The 23,443-nt window shown below is 35.0% G+C and overlaps 1 protein-coding gene across 1 annotated transcript in view; it reads left to right on the top strand.

Moving 5' to 3' along the window:
* Window positions 1–23,443, top strand: part of PHF14 (PHD finger protein 14) — a 161,587-nt gene that overhangs the window by 87,596 nt on the left and 50,548 nt on the right. The window contains exon 17 of the mRNA XM_086855937.1: window positions 20,355–20,472. Within this exon, the coding sequence (XP_086712063.1) occupies window positions 20,355–20,472 (118 nt within the window). The remainder of the gene's footprint in view (window positions 1–20,354; window positions 20,473–23,443) is intronic.

Raw genomic sequence — 23,443 nt, 5'->3', positions numbered from 1 at the left:
ATAAGTCTGCTTTTAATTGCTTTTAAAAGTTGTTTGATTTCTGCCTGGACTAAAGAGCTGACATTTTTTAGAGGGAACCAGTTTTACTGATCTGACTGAAAGTGCCCAACAACAGCAGTAACAAAAGTTTAGGAAAATGGTAAAATTGAATATCAAATGGAATAATTTGATTCACCTTACGCCCTGCATGGTACAGAGTGAGACATCCCTTCTTCCCACTGGTTTTGTTTGGTTTAGGTTTGTTTCACACAGATTTTACTGCCAAGACATAATATAAGATAATATGCATGTCCAAACAAATGTTTATTTTTCTATCTCCAAAAGTGGTTTTATCTCTTGATTCAGTTGAAACAACATCCATGCTTTATATAGGCTAGGTTATTGATGTACCTGCTGCAAGGTGTATGGTAATGACATTGCAAAAAATCTGTGTAATCTTTTACTTGACTCTCATTTTTGTGAGGATGAAATAATTTTCTTAAGGGTCCTTTTTTATATTATTTGAGAAAAATCTTAAGTAAGCATGTTACAAGGGACTTTGGACATCATGGTATTTGATTTCACTGAACTTTTTTTTAGTTCTCTTGGAAGTTATTTATTTAATACTTAGCACAGAGTTTCACAAATAGAACATCTTCCTAGTACACTGTTCCCAAAATTTTGGCATGGTCTTAAATCCTATTAATTAATATATTTTTATATATAATACAATTTATCTTTGTTGTTGCTTTCAATATTTATGTATTATGTCTGAATTTTACTTGCATGAATTCAGCCATGGTATAGATGAACTGTGTTATAACAAATGTTTTTCTAAGCATATTGTCTAAATAGTCCTTTTCAGGAATGCTGTACAACATTTTAATATATAGCTTGATTATGATCTAGTACAAATGCATCCATTGTTTATACCTACTGGTTAATTTCTGGCTTCTTTTGAAAAAAACTACTACCAAATTTTGCATGATTCGGGACTAGTTTAAAAGAAAATCCTGATTCCTTTTTTTGTGCATTTTTAGAAGTACTCCATTCCCACTTAGAGATTTTTTTAGAAAGTTTTAATACTGAAGACTAAAAATTAACTGTGAAATTATAATGGAATATATGAAATATTTACTTTGTAAATTTGTTTTTACATCTGTCAATCAATTTGAGAAAATTTATGGCTGTTAAAAAAAATAGTCCACTTCTTTTAAAATCCAGGTATTTGTATGAACTGTTCAAGTGAATGCATTGCATTTTTCCTACTTCTGTTTTCTTACTCTTTAGTTTGTTTGTAAACACATCTGTGGAATTTTTCTTTAGGCCACTTTATGGGGAAAGCTTTTTATTGTGGAGCTCTAAATATAAATGAATAATACTAGCTTTCTTTGGGATTTTTTGGCTTTTTGTTTGGTTGTTTTTTTCATTTTGGGAATTTGTTGGGGTTTTTTTGATGGCTAGCAAAAATGCTTTAGATATGCTTCTACTTAGAAAACTTATCTGTATAAACTCTTGTGGCTTTTATTTGGTGAAATGTTTATAGTGTCTAGGTTTCAGTAGAATATAAAATCATCTGTCACTTCTAAGAAAAGGGCTTTTAGTATGACTAATACCAATGAATTTTAATATGATATCAAGGGCACAATATTTTACTATTTGTACCCAACAAGACTGATTATGAATCAGTCTTGGACACCTCTTAAAGTACCCTGTTGTCTTGCATACAGTCAGATACTGTCTGTAAAAGGGCGTGGAAGGAAATTTCTTATCCCTTATAAGTGACAGAAATCCGCTACTTACCCACACACTGGACATCACAGGATTTTATTCAGCATTGTGATCATCCTGATCACAGGAATTGGTAATGCTTTCTGGTACTGGAAATGAAAGCTTTCAGAATATCAAGAACAAATTATTATTGCTTCTTACTTGTTTGTTCCCACACAGTTGAGGCATAAGTACCCCTGAGCTTGCTGCACTATTCCTTGTACTGAAAAGGCATCTGCTGATGTCCCCTCTAAACCTCCTAAGCTGCAGGTTCTGGCTGTGAGCCTTTGTGGTAAGAGCCCTCCCTCTCTCAGCTGAGGAGGGTTTGGTAGTGCTGTCAGCCCCAAAACCAAAGAATCACAGAATATGCTGAGCTGGAAGGGGCCCTCAAGGATCATCAAGTCCAATCCCAGCCCTGCATAGGACCACCCCCAAGAATCCCAACGTGGGTCCAAGAGTATTGTCCAGGCTTTTTGAGCTCTGCTAGGTTTGGTGCTGTGGCCACTCCCCCAGGGAGCCTGTTCCAGTGCTCAACCCTCTGGGTGAAGAATGTTTTTCTAGTGTGTAACTTAAACCTCCCGCTGACACAATTTCAGGCCATTCCCTTGGGTTCTGTCACTGGTCACCACAATGAAGAAATCAGTGCTTGCCCCTCCTCTTCCCCTCATGAGGAAGTTGAAACCACAATGAGGTTTCCCTTTTGTCTCCTCCAGGCTGAAAAGATCAAGCCACTCCTCACACAGCTTCCCTTCAAGGCCCTTCACTATTTTCATTGCCTTCCTTTGGACACTCTCAGTTTAATGTTGTTCTTACAAATTGTGGCACCCAAAACTGCCCCCAGCACTCGAGGTGAGGCTGCCCCAGGGCAGAGCAGAGTGGGACAATCCCCTCCTTGTCTGGCTGGCGATGCTGTGCCTGATGCACCAAATCTCTCCCCCCTGGCTCCCTGTGATATTGTGTTATTGGACAGCATCTAGCTATTGGCTTCTGCCCTTTGAGTCCAGCTGTCTTTCAGCCTATTCATCCAGCCTTGTCTTTAAATTGATATGAAAAATGCTGTACCTGGCTGATAGAAAAGCCTTATGCTGGACACCTTTTGGTGTGTTGCAACCATTGCTCTTCCCTCTTTCACAGACCATATCATTAATCATTTCAAATATCATTTCAACTCCTCTACCCTTATTAAATCTTTGCTGAGTGCTCTCAGTTACTTTCATGTATTTGGCAATGGATCCCTTGATCTTTCCCAGCACAGGGACAAGGTTGACCAGCCCATGATTTCCTAGGTACTACTTAGTATCGTTTGTTATTGTGCATGTCTCAGCTCTTTAAGATGGGCTCGTCTTAGCATTTTTCAATTTTCAGTCCTGCCTTGGCTGTAATGGTAGATCTTACCATTAATGTAATTTAATGGTTAGATCTTACACAGGAGTCTGACAGAGATAACAAACATCAGTTTCAGAGACACTGAATAATTCCTATGGACTGGAATATATCCAAACGGACCAGACCTGTACTTGGCTGCTTTCCTGCTGTTGGCTGTCCTTCTCCTGTATCACACTGCTAGGCATGGAGGTCTGAGGCCAAGTTTTCACCATGCTTGCTGATGCTTTGAGCTTAAAGGCATCATGTACATAGCCCCTTCTTCTCTATTTCTCTGAGCTCTGAGTAACGTTCTTTTAAAAAATCATGCTCCTTTCACTAGGCAACCTTCACTTTCATGAAAACTTCCTTCAGGATTCAGCTTAGCAGTGCCTTTGACAGTTCCTCTTCCAAAACCATGATACACCTTTTTGTGGTCTTCCTTATGATAAGAGAAGTAGTAAATTCTTCTGTAATTTTAAGCCATGGTAAGAGATTGTACTTACACTTCACTTTGTTTTCTGGACTCAATATTCCAATAAGCCATAAAGTGTCAGTAGTGCCATTAATATTTTCAATCTAATTTATAAATAAAACTGGATCATAATTGAGGAGCAGGTTTTGACCTGGACTGTGATATACAGCAGCTTGATAAAGAGGTTTCCCATGATCCTGTAGAGATTTTGAATGTATCACAGTAGAACAGTTACAGTTTTAAGGTTTCTGGGAGTGAGAGTTTTGAGAGTAAAAAACCCTTATAATATGTTGGAGAGTGATTTACTTTGGATCGAGGAAAAAAATGTCCATCTCCTAGCTCTGAATCTGTGGTTTAGACTTGTGCTTGGTAAAGTAGAGCAGAGCAAGAAACCAGAATTCCTGCTTTGGCTTTTTTGTAGCATTTGTGATAGTCATGCTTATATTTTAACATATTGAAGTCACACAGCAGGTTCTAAATGCTTCACAGATATCAATAAACTATCAATAACTGATAGCTAACTTAAAGGCTTAGGCCTGTATTTTCATTGAAAACAGTATGAAATCTGTGCAGTCTTTGCACAGACTTTGGTGTTGACTGTCCAGTGTTGAAACTGAAACAATGAAGTCAAGTGAAATTGAGATTTTTCTGTCAGAGTTCATCCATACCCACTGATAAAGAGGCAGTCCAATAAATTACTTAATCTACTTTTCTGGAAAAACAATTATAATAGTATGATATAATAATAACAACTTTAAACTTCATTTAATATACTGAAATAGAAAAAAATATCCTTCACACTATTTTTTTTAATTTTAAAAGACTATTCAGGTTTTTTATTACAAATCAATATTATAATCTAATTTATTGTATTATATGGCTCTGCTAGTTAAAATGTTTCTCAAAGTATGGTCTATAAATAATAAGAAAATTCTTTATTTGAAGAAAGTTTAGATTTTAATTTCCAATAAAATATTTGATCTGTAAGATTAATGGCATGCTAGTATATTTATACAGTACTTAATAAGGGGTACACAGTTCTCACGTTGATAAACAGTTACAATGAGTGACAGTACTCATAATACAAAGCTGTGTAATATATAAAATGTACATATTTTTATTGAGTTTATGCTTTTGAGATTACTGATAGATGAAGTCATAATTACTTACTGTTTTTGGAACACATAATTTTACAGAGATACTCTGTATAAATTACTGTCAACAGAGCTGAAGCCTGGGATCAGGAAGGCAAAGTAATTGGTACTGAGGGTCAGTTGTGTTCTCTCTGGAAGTGTTTCTGCAGGCATGTCAGCTGTGCACGTTGCTTCAGAGTGGCCTGGATGTTGCTGTTGAGATAGACACCTGAAAGCTCTTAAAAAAGCACCTGGAGGTCTATAGATTAGACATAAAAAGTGAAATTGAGCAGAACTATCCTCTCCTGTGATACAAAAAGTTGGGAAGGCAGTGAAGGACTGGCAGCTGATCTTTAAGTCCAATTTCACTGCTCATTAAATTATCAGAGGAAAGTTCATATTTTTGTCTAATCCAGCAAGTCACATGTTTTGTTAGTCAAGCGTGTTTTGTGTGCACAGACAGCATAAGACTAAAGCTGGGTGAATAAAAGGCAACTTACTTTACCTGCCAGCTACATATTGGTGGCAACATCTGTTGCCACATCCTGACTCAGTTTCATTAGCATATAATGATGCTTACATTATTCATTAATACTCTTCTCAAAGCTTTGTAACTCCCTACATATGGCTTTTCTCCCCCCCTTAGGTTTTATGGAGTTTAAAATTAATTTAAATTGTTAGGTTCCTAATGGTACGCTTATTTTCTGTTAAAACTGTGGAAAACCATACTTTTATGAGAAGACTTGATTTTATATGTAACATAACCAGTTATTATTATGTTTATTGCATACCAAGCACAGGTTTTTTTCTTTTGTATGTAAGTACTCAACTGAAAATAAGTAGTCTAATATAGTGTAGATTACATGATGTTGTGTAGTTGGGATTGAGAATTACTTTGTATTGCTATATGCCCTTGTGTTACACAAACCCTAACCCAATATTTTCAGTTTGTAATAGTAATGACAATAAACATAATGCTCTATGATGTATTTTTCTGCTTACATAATATATATGCTGGCAGTCACAAGACTGTTGAATTCATGGGTTGGCACTCAGTTGAATGTGTTTTTTCTGCAGCGAGTACAGAGATTAAACTTGAAACTGGGCTCCTCATGCTCATTCAAAGTGATAGCAGGAGGAAGGAAGAGTTTCACTTTAAGTGGGAAGGGATAGTCACTCCTTGCAGTTAAGCACTGAATCAGATGGAGACAGCTGCAAAGGCAAGATATGCATTGCAAAAACAGATCAATTGGAATCAGTCCCATCCAAATGAAATTACATCACTCAATAACCTTCCTTTCAAGCCATTGAAGTCTTTTGGCCCAGATTTTTCTTGTCAGCTCACTGAGTTTTGCCAATGATTAAAGTATCTTGAAATTGCTTCGATAACATCAGGGACCTTGTTGTGACAAGGTCTGTAAATGCAGTCATTTAAAAGAGAAAGCTGGGTTTCATGTAGAGTATTGAGGGTATTGACTGGATATTTTTCATGGGTTCTCAGAAACTTCTGTTCACAAGGACAGTACAGAATGAAGGAAAATTACATATCCCATACAAAAGATTAAATAAAATATTGGTATTATATATGTGAAATGGTTTCATTCAGTACTAAAAGTATAATTTTCCTCTGAAGTAGTTTGAAAATGTGTTCTTGTTTTGAAGTGGGCATATAAGTACTTGGAGAACAGAATTCTGTAAATCAAGACAGTAACTGTCACATGGGAACATAAACAGTGACATTTAGAACTGGTCACTGCATAAGCATGTTGACTAAGATAAAGCAGAGCTCTTCTTTTCCAGTGGTACCTCAGATGCTGTGATCTTTTGTCCTGTAACTTTTTTACAGGCTAATCAGTGTGTATATTAGCAGATATAAATCTGTAACTGTTCAGGAAGAATTTATTAATATTAATAATTTGATCAGTACTGAGAAAATTGAAGTAATTGGCAATGTCTAGAAGACACATTGCTCATCATTATTTTTGGGGTCAGTTTTTTTTTTTTTGTTTGTTTCACCTTTAAAGAGCTCAGCAACTCTTATCCACTTAATAGAGCTGTTGGGTACAGATTAATTTCTGAGATGATGTGTACCTTGATCAGCCTGAATCTTAAAAATGCGTATTACTTACCATCTTTACCTCATTAAAGTTGTTCACAAATACCCCAAATTTCTCCTTAGGCTTAGCAAACTTTACCTGGTAGGAGAGTTCTAATTTTTCAGCATTGGTAAGGTACACTGAAGCAGCTTCCTGCCTTCAGACCCTTGAAGATAAACTGATTTACACTGTGGCTGAAAATGTATTTTTACTTGTGCCCAGTTAGCAGCCAAAAACATTGCTTTTACATCAGTTACTTAACCTGATGAAGACAAGTATTAAAATGGCTAAAAAAAGAATCAGGATCGAAACTGCTGACCTAAGCATTACGTTTGCTGCAATTTGCAATTTTCCATGTCAGTTACACAAATGAAGAGTAGAAAGTACGGAAATAACTTGTGGGGTTTCTTGTCCTATAAAGTCTTTTGAAAAGGAAATCTGCACGTACTCTTAGACACCCTCCCTATACGTAATATTTGATTAAGTGAGGAAGCAGATGACAGCCATGTGTGATTAGGGAGGAGAGAGGTGTGTTTCTCCCTCTTTGTACCAGAATTTGAAGGAAAGTGCTTTTATAATTTCTTTTTGTCCTGGATTGAAGGAGAGCTAGGAGAGAATAATTCTTCTGAAGGACCAAATGTGCAATTAATTGGGAGCCTTCCTGTTCAAAGCATCTATTATGGCATTATCTGTGATGCTTTTTTCTTTCTCAGTATTTGTTGCATCTACTGGTAAAGAAAGGAAAGCTGTTCAGTTTTGCTCGCCATCCTTATTTCCAATTTTTGTGCTCAATAAATCCTTTTCCTAGGTGAGGCTGTAAATACAAGTTCAGCTATTGCAGACAATTCTGGGTATTTCAGTCAGCAGAAATTTGAATGGATGTACAGGAATGGGAGCAGTTCTTTGGTTGAGGAAGGGTTGGCAAATGGTATGTAGGGATGGAAGAAGAGCAGGAGAGACTAGAGCAGGAGAAATGTCATCGGTGCAGGTGGTCTCAGAGCAGTCAGTTATCAGATGAGTTTGCTGTTGTATTACAATAATACAATTAACTACAATAATTACAAGCTATTGTATTTATACATTCGTATTCCTTTGTCTTTTACCACTCTTTCACTCGCTAGAAAAAAAAAACGAACTTGTTTAAACAAAGCCAGTAGTGATTCCTTATTTAATAATATTTCAAACATGAAAGAGGTGAAGATAATCCTAGAACATGTAAAATAAATGATGTCAGGTTAAATTTTTAATAGAGTAGAAATGGAAAAATGGCCCAACCATTTAAAAAATAATTTCCCTTTAATGTAGGAGTAAATATTCTAATATACTTTAAATTTTTTTGATACGTTTTTACCAATAAAAATGCAATACAAAGAAATACTATAGGAATAACTAGTGCAGGTGTAGGTTACTTACACTTCCTGCCTGATGTCTGTGTTCTTACAGCCTTACCTAAAGTGCTACAAAATATTAGGGTCTTTCCTCAGTAGTTTCCTCTGAGAACCTTGTTTATACATAATTACTTTGTGAGCTTATTAAAATTTAACTGATTATTTTATTTGTTCAACCATGAAGTTGGTTCTATACATAAAAACATGTTTACATTGATAATTTTTTATATAAAAATAATTTATAAATTTATTTATAAGTACAGTTACATGTAGGTATATATACACATATATGTATGTGTATACACATATTTACATAGTTATTCATGCATTTTGAGAAACTGTATTTAAAGTATGTATTTGGAGTATGGATTGCTGTATTCCTGCCCAAACCTTGCTAGCCCAGATGGGACAGCCTGTCATATTCTGATGACCTGACTGAAATGGTGCAGTTGCAGCTACTGGCATTGCTGTGAGATGGTAGAGGTGGCACAGAGACCTTCAGTTTATCTTGATTGTTTCTGATGCTACCTTTCAAGTTTCTGCATTTCAGTGTTGTACCCATGTCAACCTCACCCACTGAGGCTGTCAGAACAAAACTAGTTGCACTCAGTAAGGGAACGGGATTGTAATGAGATGAATATGGAGATTATTTCTATCTTCCAGCTAAGCTTATCTTCAGTTTTCTAAAAAAGTTCAAAATTGTGCTGTAGCACTGCAGTTCAGGACACCCAATTTAAAATTTTAATCTTGTCTCAAGCAAGAGATGAAGTGAGAATTGGGAGTGAATTTACATAGGGTACTTTTTGCTTCACCTCTAATTCCTGGACTCAAAATCCTTATACTCAAAACTAAAATTCAGTTGCAAGGAATTTTTGTTGGAACATGTGTAAACAAAATGGCTCCTGTTCATCACACTGTTATATTTTATCAAAGTATGACAGCAGTTTCATTTTTATTTACAATTTTACTTAAATGCATTTCAAATTAAAAAAAAGCAAACCACAAAGAACACCAAATGGTGTGATGGTGACATTTTATCAATCTTTCTTTTAAAATGTATGCATCTGCTCAGCTTAAAGACAACATAAATGTTTTCATAATTAAAATCTCACAATACTCCAAGATACATTAATTTGCTGAACTTTAATTACAAGTATATACATAATTAGAAGTATATAATGCTGTACATTAATTGAAAATACTTTAAAGAGTTTAAATGTAGAAAATCAGCACTTTAAAATTGTATTGATTTTTTATAAAGCATTCTTGAAAAGTTTGTATGTCATGAGTGTCAAAAGACAGGAAGTACAAATAGGAAAAAAAAAATGCTGAGAAGGCTTTGGAATTATTGGCTCAAAGACGTTTTTTCAGAAGTGACTAAAGCCTTTTATGTACTGAATTATTACAATGCATTTTGAAAGAAACCCTGCATTATTTAGTCCTTCCTAAATCCTAAGACTTGTTTTCTTTCAAATGCTATTCCATAATATAATCATTTTTTAAGATTATAACATAGGTCCCATGTTTGTGCTTGTAGTCAGTCTCATAGCTGCATTTCTGTGGGTTACAAATCTGAGAAAATGCTAGCTTCACAATCAAGCATACTTGTATTAAACTGTTGCTTTTATGATTTTAAAAAAAAAAAAGAAAATTATCTTCTCTATCTTGTGGTGGACTGTCTTTGTTCTTTGAGCTGTATTGAGAAAAAATTATAAGAGTTATAAGGATACTTATACTATATACTTAACTCAGTTTAATATTTTGACACTTGAAGATTCTTGAAAATTTGGTGTGTGGGTGTCTAAGTATTTGGATCTGAGCATACACATTGCTTAAATTTAGTGTGATGTTAAAATGTTTCATAAGACAGAGGAGAGCTGCTATGATCTTTCAATGTTAATATTTTTTTCTTATCACTTTACTGTGTAGATACCCTTCATGAGACACAACTCTGCCACAACTCATCCTCGGAGGCAATCGTGGAAACCTTTTATAATAGGATTTTTAAATGTGGATAAAGCTCTCAATAGAATACCTAAAGTAAAGGAGAACAGCTACCTTGTCTCAACTATAAGCTTATTATGACAAAACACTGAGTTTGCTTGTCAGGCTTGGATAGAATGTAATTGATTGGTTTGTTATTTGGACTGACAAGGTAGTTAATTTGCCTGCATTTTTTTGCACTATTCAGGAACATTTTGTATGTGCATCGTTGAAAAATCCCGGATAAATGTCTTGTCAGGATTGTCCTATTAAGTAATGTCTCTTTTCCCCTGTGCTTCGTTGGCAAATGATGTAATACAATGCTTGGATTCATTGAAGAGTGACAGAAGCCTGTGGGACTTAAATATTGTGTGTTCCTCTATGGTGATACTGAAAGAAATAAGCAACGGTTTGCCATCTGCCTGCCACTCTACTTATATACAGTTTAATAAGAACATTTCTATATAGAACACTGTGTTGTACATAGACCTTACTGTAAAAAGGATTGTTTCCTAAAAAAGAAATAAATGTTCAGTGATAATGAGACCTGTAAAACACTTGAGACTTACTATTCTGAAGGAATAGATTTGCCATGGAAAAATTGATTTTATGCTTATTAGTATGAACTAATTGTTTCTGACTCCAGACATTCGAGCGAATAGAACTATACCTATACTTCTTTCTGATTTTTTTTTTTTTTTTAAATAAGAAAAAATTGAGTATGTGCAGGCATTTGTTTCATTTGGCTTACTTCTCTGGCAGTGTTCAGGACAAGCTTATCTCCTCCCAATACAAACACGAAATTGTTTTGTAAGTTGGGGAAGGAATGAAGAACTGATCACACAACGTGACAGCTGAGATCTTCGTCTCCGTCCGTAAATATCCTGGTAGATACACACATAGTATTTTGATCTTCAAATGGTACAGATCCAGTTCTTAAATCTACAGTATCAGAGTGTTGGCATCTTCATCGTTTTCATCTTGAACTTGCTTGGAAAAATTCTGCTCTAATGCAATCATACTTGTAACTTTATGATCTATAATCTTTGACTTTCTTGAGATATGGTGGGTTTTGTCATCTATCAAGGCACGTTTCCATTTGAAAGTATTTTTTAAACTTAAAAAAGAAATTAAATGCTGTAATAAGTAATAGGAGAATATACAAATTTATGTATACTTATCTACGAGTCATATCTTACCAGGGCATTTCATGTTTGAATATTATATTAAATAAAATTAACCTGATGTCTAACACGTCGTTTCATTTTAAGAAGGGGGTGGGAGAATCTCAGAGTTAAGATATTTGTTGGCTGTATCAGAAATGCTTATCATTCTGTATTGGCAAGCCCACAAAGACACCTTAATAATAAAGAAATTTGCACTAGGAAGTAGACGCTAATGCAGAAATTTGATCTTGAAGGACCCATGAATCCCTTCTAGGAAGAAAAGACCCAAGTTTATTGACCAGTTGTGCAGTATTCTGAAAGTAAAAAGTTGTGTCCAAGTCCTGTGTAAGCAAGGGAGAAAAAAAATACTTGCCCATACATCATGCTGAGTTTATGAAAAAAAAAAGAAAAAGTAATGTTTTCTGTGATTTATGATTGTTTATTAAACTAGAACAGTCTAGGTATTGTGGATGGGAGAGAATGATAAATGTGGCTTATCTTGGCTTTAGTAAGACTTCAAAAATACTTCTGTGATATTCCTTTTAATAAGTTAGAGGTTCTATTAATTAATCTGCAATAAAATATGTAGCTGATTAGTAAAGTACACCAGCTACCATGGACTCCCTGTCAAATGATACTCAGCTCACTGGGTTCCACTCAAGCTCTCCTGGATGCAGTATTAGGATATTTTTGTTAATTTTTGCTTTAGCTTATATTAGGTACTGAAATAAAGTGTTTGGTTACATTTGTGGGTGATGACAGTAGGATGTGAGGGAGTACAGTGTTAGAATTTAAAAGAAAATTTTAAGAAAGTACTCAGAAAAAGCATGCAGTGCAGAAAGGAAAACGCAAATCACCATTGATTGTGTGATTAAGATACCAAGAACAACTTCGAAAAAAAAGATATTGTGGGGGACTTTGGATCAAACTGATCAAACCTGATACATACAGAAAGAAGAGTTACATTTAACTTGCATTTAAGTACTTCTGAATATTCAGAAGATCAGTAGCTCACCCTTTGAAATGCCTCACCTAGCATATCCTGTCCACTTTGGTAAACAAAGAAGGTCCAAACAAACTGAACTGAAGGTTAGGAAGACCACAGGAGACATGAATAAAAATAGCTTAAAATAGTAATATTTTTTTAATTTAGTGAAGGTGAGAAATATGTTAAAAATGCCTAAATTAATATAAAGATGATAGAGACAGAAGTTGCTACAAAGAAGGAAAAAAAAATGGTCTTCAAAGCTGATCAGACCAAAAATAAGCTACATTGTATCGAGATGATGTAGCCAATAGAAAGTTTTTGTCTAATTATAAGAATATTTGCACTAGAGATGTTTGTTAGGGAAGTTCACTAATCTCTGCTATTGGAGGATTTTAAGGACAGACTAATGCATGTTAAATACTATTTCAAGTATTGTTGATATTTTCCTGGGCGTGCTTGAAATCCTAAGGTGAATTCCTGCTGTATTTTTTATGTTTTTCCCCGGTTCAGCTTCCTTGTAGAATTTTGCTCTTTCTGTCTCTGTTTTTCTCTCCCTTTCTCTCTTTCCCATATCATTAGGTTGAAAGCCAGATGCTAACACTTGGTGTTTCACCTTTTGAAAGATACTTGGTGGCAATATTCAAAACTATAATGGATTTTTCTAGTTGTTCATAAATAGTACACCATTCAGTAGAATTAATAGTCTGAGCACCTGAGAGTGGCACCATAGATGCAGTCATGAATTACTAGAATGTATTTCAGAAAAACAAACGCAGCATTTAGTAATAGCTTCTTAAATTTTACACTTTTCAGTCTGTCAAATGATTTTTTCAGTGTCTGTAATTGGCGTAGCATTACTTTAATGCATGTCTTTGAGTCATTGTCTTCACAGAAATTCTTGGTTTAAACATTAAAATGCTGTAAATATAAGTTCTGTACAGTAGCTGTATATTAACAAAAGCAAACACATCTGAAATAGTGTTCATAATATTACATTCCACTTGTGCATGTGGGCCATTGATGAATTTTGCAAACTGATTTAACAAAGCCATGTGTTGTGTAGTTTTGCAGTACTGAGAGAAAAGTTAATTTCTTGCTGAAAGAAAGCTGTTCACATTACAGGTATAGTAAATAAAGTTTCTTTTCAGCATTCTTAGAATTCATTCTCTGCATGTGAACTTAAGTTTCATAAACCAAAAAGATTTGTAGACTGTTCAGAAAAAAACGTTGGTTGCATGACATACACTAATAACCCTTTCAGATTCTTCCTTACCCATAAATAATCAGTGTTAGGTTTTTGGATATGAGGGGGTGTTTGATTTAGTATTAAAATAATGATTTTAATCAGTTAAATTAGTTAGGTGGCAGTTTTGGGTTTAGCGTAATAAATTTAGCTACACAGATGTCTGCCAGATTAATGCTTGTATTCTTTTGCTGTTTTGTGGTATCATTGATAGACGCTGTTTGTTTTTATTAATGCCTTTGAGATTGGACAGAAATTTAACTAAACAGGAGATGAGACAAGTTCCCATATCCAAAAGAACTTAGGCACCTTATCAGGAAACTATGCTTAGTTGAAGATCATTAAGCTCATCATGCTCTGTCAGGCTATGTCTCTCTCGGCCATACACTGTCTTCATCAGCAGTAGGTATAAAACAGATATAAAAATTAGGTATAAAATTAGATATAAAAAGTAGAATTCAATAATCATCGCTCATTTGGTATAATCTCTCACCTTTGTGTAATAGCCATGCCCTCCCTCTTCCAGGCATAACAGAAGAGTGATAGTCTGCTCTGTCATCCACCATAATATAAATAAGAGACCTCCTTTTGTGTATTTCCATTGTACTTGGCATAATACAAAGTAGAATATGACTTCATTACTTAGTGTAATACCATGGCATTATCCTTCCCAGAAAGTATTTCATTTACCTAAATCAAAATTATGAAAGTATTAGGATCCAGAAAGATGTAGGTTGTAGAAGTCCCTGAAGGACATCTGTTCCAGCCACCCACTCAGTGCAGGACTGACTGCAAAGTTAGATCTAACTTTGAAATTAGGTGAAGTTCCTTAGTTTAATGTGGGTGAACTTCTGGCATCTGTGACGATATGGAACCATTCAGGATAACAGGTACCTGTGTATGAAAAAGTCATATAGTTAGGCTGTATCCTGGTTTATAATCAACAAGTTATGTGTATGTAGTCACATAAGAATTTTAATGCAGAAATGTGTCACATTTCTGGTGGTAAAGTCACCTAAAGCTTGACTTCCCTATGTGAGAAGACTTCTTAAAACTGTTCTGTAGAGCAGAAACTGCAAGGTGACCACAGATTTTTAGTTGTTATGCCATTGATAGCAAGGGGAAAAGTGTAGCAATCAGGGAGAACCAACTTCTTCTGTTTTATACTTAATAGGGTTTTATTATTTTGTCTATTTTCTAAAAACAAAGGAGTTGCTAAGCATCTAGATCTTATATTTCAGAGTCTAAATAAAGTACTGCATCACTTCTGGTTTGTGTTTGACCTATGATATATCACAGCAAAATAAAAGTAATTTGTTTTAGAATTGATTGTGCTGAATTGAAGAGTTTTGGTGTATCATGGTAGGGTAAGATACAGAGTAATACCTTTGCTTACTTTCACATTGTTTCAAGAAATGTCAGAAGCAAAAGATGAGTGTTAGCCACATATTCTGTAATGAAAACATGCTACAGTTTTGGGCTCCTCCTTCAATAACTACAATAAATGTACTTTTTGGACAGCATTAAAAACGGTGCATTAAATAGAGGACTATAAATTTATTTCACCATTAGATGTTGAATTTTACAGTTTAAATAAGGGCACAGGGAAGTGCCTTCTTTGATGTGACATGGAAGAGTTGCTGATGCAACCCCACCACACAGTGTTCATTCCTGTCATCCAGAATTTATCCCTCCTGTGGTCTGGTTGCAGTAAGGTGTCACAGGAGCACTCCTCAGCTGTTCCAGGCTGAAGTAATTTGTTTGCTTCTACAGTTGGAATTCACTTGAGCTACATTCATTTACTCTGAGTTTTTGGGAATGCTTATGTGCTCCTTTCTATTTTATATCATGCAACTGCTAATAAGAAACCAATCTTGACAGTGACTTACGTGGTCATGGCTGGTTTTAAGTTGCTCATGTGAAATCAAAAATGTGCTGGAATTTAAAATGAACCCCAGATCACGTCTCCATCTGTTTGCAGTTCCAGAGTGACTCAGCACTTGGACACTGAGGGACTAAAGGGGAGAGAGACTGGTGCCTGAGATGAAACCTCTGTTCCTCACATGTCTCTTCCTCAGGTGCTAAAAGCCTTTAGTCGTAGTGGGGTCTAAAACAAGCTAGCAAAGGATGATGCTTATCATCCATAAACCATCCTTAAATCTGCCCAGGTGCTGGAGTAGCCATTGTGCTGTATGCCTTCAGCAAGTGGGTGCATGTACACACATGGATCCCACTGCAGCTCCCTTAGAGTTTAAAAGTTATGGATTAGCTTCTAATTTTTTTTCTGACTAATTCTGAGTTTCTCAGAGTAAGGCTTATATGACAAATTCTCTACTTTTAATGGTGAGATATGTAACAATGTTTTATATCTTTAACTTTCCATTAAAATAAATCTTTCCAACTGTTGTGACAAGTCGGGAGCAGTATTTGTATTTTGGAATTTTGTATTTTGTTTACCATGGTACCTTTTGGCATGACACTGCAGGCGGTGTGCAATGATGCGTACATAAGTGAGATTTTCTGTAGTCTCTGAAGCATATTTGGAAAGTTGTATTTAAAGATTAGCTTATTAATGTTGTGTTTCAGGGACATGTAGCTAATTATTTTTACAGCTATAGATGGGTGATGCTGTCTCGTGAATGCAAAATAGGTTTCTTCGCTGTGGCTGAATCAGCTCTTTGTGGTTTTCGATGATATTAACCAGTGACTTACAGACGTGCCAGTGGCGGGCGGGTTTTGCATTCACCGCTCCTCTGTAAAAGCACAGGTCTTTTTCCCCAGTGCTTGCAGGAAGACTTCTGCAGGCCAACTGATAAGACTCCCTCCTGTGCAGGTAGATGCAATGTAATGAAATTGGATGTGTGTGCTGAGCTTTGTAAATAAAATGAGATTGACCCCAGCCATTATCTCATTTATCTCATTTACATTGTAAAATCAGTATCTGCACTATTGATTAGAGCGTAATTGGTTAATTATGAACACGATAGGGCTTTAGCACTGCTAGCTGTACTACTAAAAAAACTAATAAAAACAATCCAAGGGCAAGAGCAGATGGAGATCACTCAGTTAAAGAACAAAGCAAACATATTTCAGGTATGGAAATGCCTAATCAAGCTTTCTTGCGGTGAAGATGTAGCTGACATGCATTCTGCTATAAGTAAAAAAATGTTTGTTTGGGGTTTTTTTAACTTTTAATCGTAACTACTTCAGAATTCACCTTTCTTCTTCACACTCCATTTTCTCTGTATTTAGTGGGCATATATCTATTCTCATTAATTGCTGAAATGAGGAGCAGAGTGATTTTTAATTTTGATGCATAAAGTAATTTCAGACTTGTTATAATGGTGATAGTAAGCAATTACCTGTCAGTTAGAGGTAATTTAGGAGGTTAGGTTAACTTGTCTTTGTGTGGAGCTCAGCTTTTATTTCCACAAAGGTTTCAGTACAGCACCTAACCAGGCTGCTGAAGATGGCCCACCCCTTTACATTTGTAAATCATGTGCTTCACCATAAAAACAGTTATACACAAATAGCAGCAGGATAAAATACCAGCTAGTTTAAGTTTGAACATGTGACCTTGAATGCACAAGGGTAAAAATTTCAACAACCTGAATATGGAGGAAGTGGCTTCTTTCCTTTCTTCTCCATCTCAACAGTTTTGTTTGTCCTATTAAGCCATCTTCAGGATGGAAGTGGATGATATTTGTAAATGATGGTGCCACGTGACTCCTTTCCTCTGTAAATGTCCGGGATGTGATGGATCTGTGAGTGCATTTACTGACAGTCTGCGAGACTGTCAGCAAGGCATGACATCTTTTGTGACCCAATAATTTCATTCTCTGTAACTAAGTCAAAAATACTCTGTATTTTGTGTCACTGAATTTTATTTTCTGAATATGACGGTGGGATTTCTGTCATTTTTATGTTGCTGGACAAAAGAACACAGCTAATAATATACACTTGAGGGATTAATCTTGTTTTATTAGTGCCATTTTAACTTGGGTGCAATGTTTGCTTTTGGAATTAGGAATTAAGAATGCCAATTTTTTTTTTTCACTGTAATGTGTGGAAGCTTCACGTTTTGTCCCCAGTCATTCAGCAAATGATGTTTGGCAGACAGCTAGAGCATCTTTAACCAAGGTGCAGTGTGTATCCATCCATTTTCCCAGCATCATGCTCTGGGAACTTAAGAATCAGTGAATTTCTGTTTTCCAGTACAGAATTCATATTCCAGTAAAAAGCAGTAGGAAGCAGGCATTTAAAAATACTTGGTATAGCTACACTTTTATCACCATGCAGCTTTTTATGTTTTGATATATAAAAATACTTATTTGCATTTCCTCAGCTGTGCAGATGAGGACAGAAGCTATTAGTATCTGAAAACTTTCATATAGATATTTTTAACTCATTCTAAGAAAATACAATTTTTATTCTACCAAACTAAACAGTCTGAAGTGATAAAAATTAATGACAATAAATATTAAAAACATTGCGCTTTAGAACGGTGCCTCAAGATCCATATTTAATTTCACAATGTCATGGTTATTTCAACCCGGCTTTGCGAATTCCCTCAGCGTATTCTGATGAAACATGGCTGAAAGTGCAGTCAGGAAGTACCACATTCTAGACACAAAATGGTAAAAATGTAAGAGATGCCAAAGTGTAATTTTAAAGAGGAATAATTTTCTTTTGAACATAGAAACATATAGAGCAATACCTTCATTAAAAAAATGAATAATCTAAATTGACACTGTTTAAATCACATACAGATTTTGGGATTAAACTCTGAAAGTATTCTAAATCAGTCAGAAATAGTATGTTTCTTTATTTTCAGTTACTTAAGAGGATCCTTAAGTTTACATGAATGGAGTTCTGATAAGCACTGCTCAAGTGCAACCCCTGGCATGCATAAGATTCCAGATATAGAAATAGGTTAGTAAAAATATGCTCCTTTACAGATGAGAACATTGAGGATCAGAGGAGGCTAAATATTTTGCTGAAGGTCACATACACTGTAGGGATTTAGGAGTGTGACCTATCCCATCTCCCATTCTCAAACTTTTTATTATTTTAATACACCTTTCACAGGAAATAAAACTGGATGTATTCCTGATTTTAAGTAATATATTTCAACATTAGAACTCTTCTGTCCTTAAAAACTGAGAATGATTTTCTGTTTTAAGTGTTTGCTTAAGTTAGAGTCCTGGAGTTAGATTTAGTCACAAGAGTTAGATTGACTCACTGCTAAGCAATCCTAAGGATATATATTGCAATATGGTATATCTCATATTCAAAAAAGTATCAAAACCATGTCAGTTGAGTGTTGAATCCTGTGAATAGTCAGATTATTGCTTTTAATTTCTATTTAGTGGAAAAAGAGTACATACTGTACCCTGACCAGTGCTCATGTGTTACCTGGGACTCCTGGCAAACACAGCCTTGGCAGCAAGGACTAAAGTATTTACTTAGGTTAAAAATCATAATCTAAAACAGTTACTTCTGTTTGTTTGCAGACTAATTTTTGGAAAAGTCAGCATTATGTTCTATTAATGCAGCAGTATGTTCCATTAGTTGAATCCCCTGTGATGCACTGTCTGTTCATTGATAAATTATATCCCTCTGTCGGTGATCTGGTGATGCCTGTGCCATGCTATCACTGCAATTTTTGGGCATTTTTGTGTTTGTACATACTGTAGAGGAAAAAATGAGTGGCCAGGAAAGCAGATAAAGAGAGTGTGGGGAATTTCTTTAAGAATTTTGATTTTTAAACATTTACTTTTTCCTATTTTTTCAATAATTTACATTGGCTTTAATTCAGTGTTTAAGACTGTTTAATGAAGAGACTGTTGCAAAGTAAATTTGCAAAGGAAAAAGCTTTCCTTTTCATACAAAGGAATACAGGGGGATATGCAAATCAAGAGAAGTTCAGTAGGGTATATGAAAATCTCTATTATTTACCTTGAAAAAATCTCTCATTTTGAACCTATGATTGTTCTAATTTAAAAATCCCTTCATTAAACACTTGTTCTACTGTAGCATTTTGTCTATTTGTGGTACATTAAAAGTAGGTTAACAATAGCTATGCTGTATGTTTTGAGCTTTTTCTATGGACCATGTATAGTACAGAACATTAATGAAAGGTTTGTTAAAGAACATAAGTTTGTTGTGTGTACACAGAGCACTCTTATAAGTGAAAGATCACAGTGAAATCCTTTTAAATTAATGCCCTTTACAGAAAATTCAGCATGAATGAGAAAATATTTTGTACATTTGTTTATCAACCACGTAGTTCTGGTGTAAAAAATATAATTCATAGCTGTAAATTATACTTGAGTTATTTAATATGTAGGTGAATTTTTCACAAATCTTTCCTTAAAAAACTACGTGTGCAAAACAATGTCTTAAAACTACGAAAAATAAATATTATCACTGTCTAAAAAGGTTAAAATTTGTGGGAAAAAAAGGGCAGTGAATGACACTGAAGCATCTAAAAATTTAAGCACTTTATTCATTAATTTGCAAGTCTTTGAAATGTTGTCATTTATATAAGATGATGACAAAGGTGATATATGAGTGTCTGCATCAGTATATTCCAGATTAAGCAGAACCTACTTGAAGTGGCTGTTTAAAATTACCCCTTATAGAAAACTGATTTTCTTTATTATGATAATGGATCAGGATATTTTCTGCTGAGAATTGCAGGGAAGCTCAATCTGAAATAGTACAGAAGTACCATTTAATATAAATACATATTTTGTTTTTCTCTTGCAGATGTGATGAATGCAGGCTTTGCTACCATTTTGGCTGTCTAGACCCTCCCTTGAAAAAGTCTCCTAAACAGACTGGCTATGGATGGATTTGTCAGGAATGTGACTCTACATCCTCCAAAGTAAGTTCATGAACCCAAAAATAGTTGAAGTATTCTGGTTTTAAAAGTTTTACTTTTAAAAGTGTCTGAATTTTTATGAAATGCTGTGCGTACGTTTGCTCTGGTAGAAGGTCATAAAATAAAGATTTCAGGTTCTCTTTAAATAGGTATTAAAAATCCAGAGTGTATGCAAAATGGAAATATTCTTAATCAGTAAAAAAAATTTTACTATCCTGGTTAACTGCTTGTTTTTTGACATTGTGCTTTCTGTGAGAAAGGTGTGAGTACAGATGCTGTATCAGCATTGGTAATATTATATAATACAAGAATAAGTATTTTAGGAGTACTACAGAATACAGACCTCTAAGGACAAAGAAAATGCATGTATCCTCTAAACAAAGGAAAGTGATTTGAATTGATAAACCTTTTTCTTTCCCTGAAAATTCATATGAAGGTTATCAATACCTTATATTGATTGGCATGCCTTGCTCAATTATAACATTGTAAAACTGGAACTACATTTTTGACATGGATTATCTCTTTAATAATACTGAAAGTAATACTATTCTTTCATAGTACTGACTTCAAAAAATAAAGATTTTGATTTTTTGGCTGCACGGAAGCTTCTTTAGCACTGGCATTCTTTTCTATCATCTCCATGATCTCTGAAGAGATGCTTTTCAGTTGATTTCGTAAGTGGATTTATAAATGCATCTGATACCTCCATGTAAAAATAAAAGAGTATTCTAAAAGTCTGCAAGATTTTTCAGGTTACTGCCTCTTCCTTTATATTTCTCAGATTATTTTACCTAATGAGTGCCTCAGTATACACAGGGACACAGCTGTGATGAGATGTTCTCATAAGTTACTTGTCAGCATACTTGGATGCTTAAACTCTGTCATGCATTTACTTTTAAGATTGGCACATACAGAACATTCAGGGAGTGGTATCATTTTTTGGCTTACTAGTGTTCCTTTACAATTGCAAAAATATGTTATTCAGTTTCCCCCTGGGGGATTAATCAAATTGTTCTTTTGTAAGGAGGTACGGAGACAGACACAGGAAATTAGCTGTCCACTACGGTTTGGACATCAAGCAGTCATTCTTGAATACCACTTACATGCAATAGACATTCCAAGAGTGAATTAGAACTGTTATTGAATTTCTGTCACCTGCTTAAACTAAAATGGGGTCCTGATAACATGAGTTAAAGTCTCGTGTCTCTTGTATTCTTGACTTCCAAGTAAACAGAAAAATCCAAGGGTTTGTAATTTCTAGTTGTGTTTTTCTGGTGATTAGTACACTGTGTATAAGATACAATTTTTTAGTTATTTTATGAGGTAAATTGATTATGACTTCATTTCTTCCAGGGTATGTATGTATTAGTTTTAAGGTCTGTTGAAAAAAGAAATGTTTTAAAGAGTAAACAAAAATTTTCAGAAGGATTATACATTTTGTGTTGTCTTGGTGATTATTACGAATTTTAAAAATGTTTTTGTGTCTGATTTTCATTCATAAAGATTTTTAGTGAGTAAATTTAAATCAAGTCTCTTGCACTTTCAAGTACAGGCAATTAGAATTGCATTTGAGTATGTAATGAATACGAAAGATACTGAAAAAATTGTCTTATGGGGACTCCTTGTGGTTTTGTTTAGTCATTTTCACATAGCTTTTCCAGAAAGCTGTGCAAAGAAATTTCTCTGATAAAGCTGTATTGCCCTGTATGTTCCCCAAAGCCTTTTTTGGCAGTTTTTTTTTTGTTTTACACCATGCAGTGTAATAAAATAAAAAAATATGGTATCAATTTAAACTCCTTTTAGCCATAATGTGAACCTGTTTTTTAAAGGATTAGGACTTTGTCTTGTATTTCATAAATTTCAAATTCTTTGTTCTACATGGCTTTAGGATTGTGTATTATATATATCTGTGATTTTTCACAGCCAGGAGGATACTATATGATACGGCTTTTTCTACCCTTCCTCAGAGAGGGAGGTCTCTCAAATCTGTGCTTGGAGCTCAGAAGTGAACAAGAAGAGAAAGTTGGGTCATTTGCTGCACTCTGCCTGACCTGTGGATGAATTGCAAGCCTGAGCTACTGATTATTTCAGTCTCTCAGTCACTCACTGCATCCAATTTTTGATGTGTCACAGGGAAGTTACTAGTATGGATTATTGCAGCAAAATGGGATTGAATTTTCTGCTTTGGCCAAGGAGACTGTTGTTTAGTTCTTATTCTTTTGACTTCGTTCATCTGTTTTGGTCCAGTTTAAATCACTTATAATATGTTTTAAAATTCCCTAACAATATATGTTCATTAGCACAACAGGACCTTGAAAATAATTGGTAGGTAAATGACACTGTTTCAAGGACAAGAGAGGTCATAGTGCTGAGCATGTAATGGCTGTTAGTTTTTACTTCTAATTATGAAATTCAATTTTAGATGTTCAGGAAAAGTTGCATTCTGCTGACAGTGAATAATGCTATTTTATTTTCAGATTTTGCCAAGCACTTGCAGGTGTCAGCAGTACAAGGCATGTAATTTAGCAGTAATAAACATATGATTTAAATTGTTATCTAGCACAAACATTGGACATGCTGCTTCCATTTTGCTCATCCTGGTTGCAGGACTCTCCAGCAATTGTGTCAGTTTTTCCACCAGTGTAGCATATTCCCATATTACCCTGCCTGTCAAATAGACAGACAGTGACTTTGCTGTAGGGCATGAGGGCAACAGCTTCTCTGCTGGTAATACTTGCTGTCACTTCTCTGGAATGGGTGATGCTCACTACTAAGGTCTGACAAGCTCTCTCATGTCAAAAACACTGTAGGTTTTGTTACATCACATGAAAGCTGAAATAAACTTATAAGGTCTCCATTTCTGTAACACTGTCCATTCACCCTGCAAAAGGATTACAGTGCACTTTCAGGATTGCCAAACAGCACTATAAATCATGATTTTCCTGGTAGTTTTTATTAGTGGTATTTAGGCTTA

Source organism: Cyanistes caeruleus, chromosome 1 (genome assembly GCF_971803275.1).
Source record: "Cyanistes caeruleus chromosome 1, bCyaCae1.hap1.1, whole genome shotgun sequence".
Lineage (NCBI taxonomy): Eukaryota > Metazoa > Chordata > Aves > Passeriformes > Paridae > Cyanistes > Cyanistes caeruleus.
Note: the sequence above shows the minus strand (reverse complement) of the source record. Positions and strands in the feature narration are given on the sequence as shown.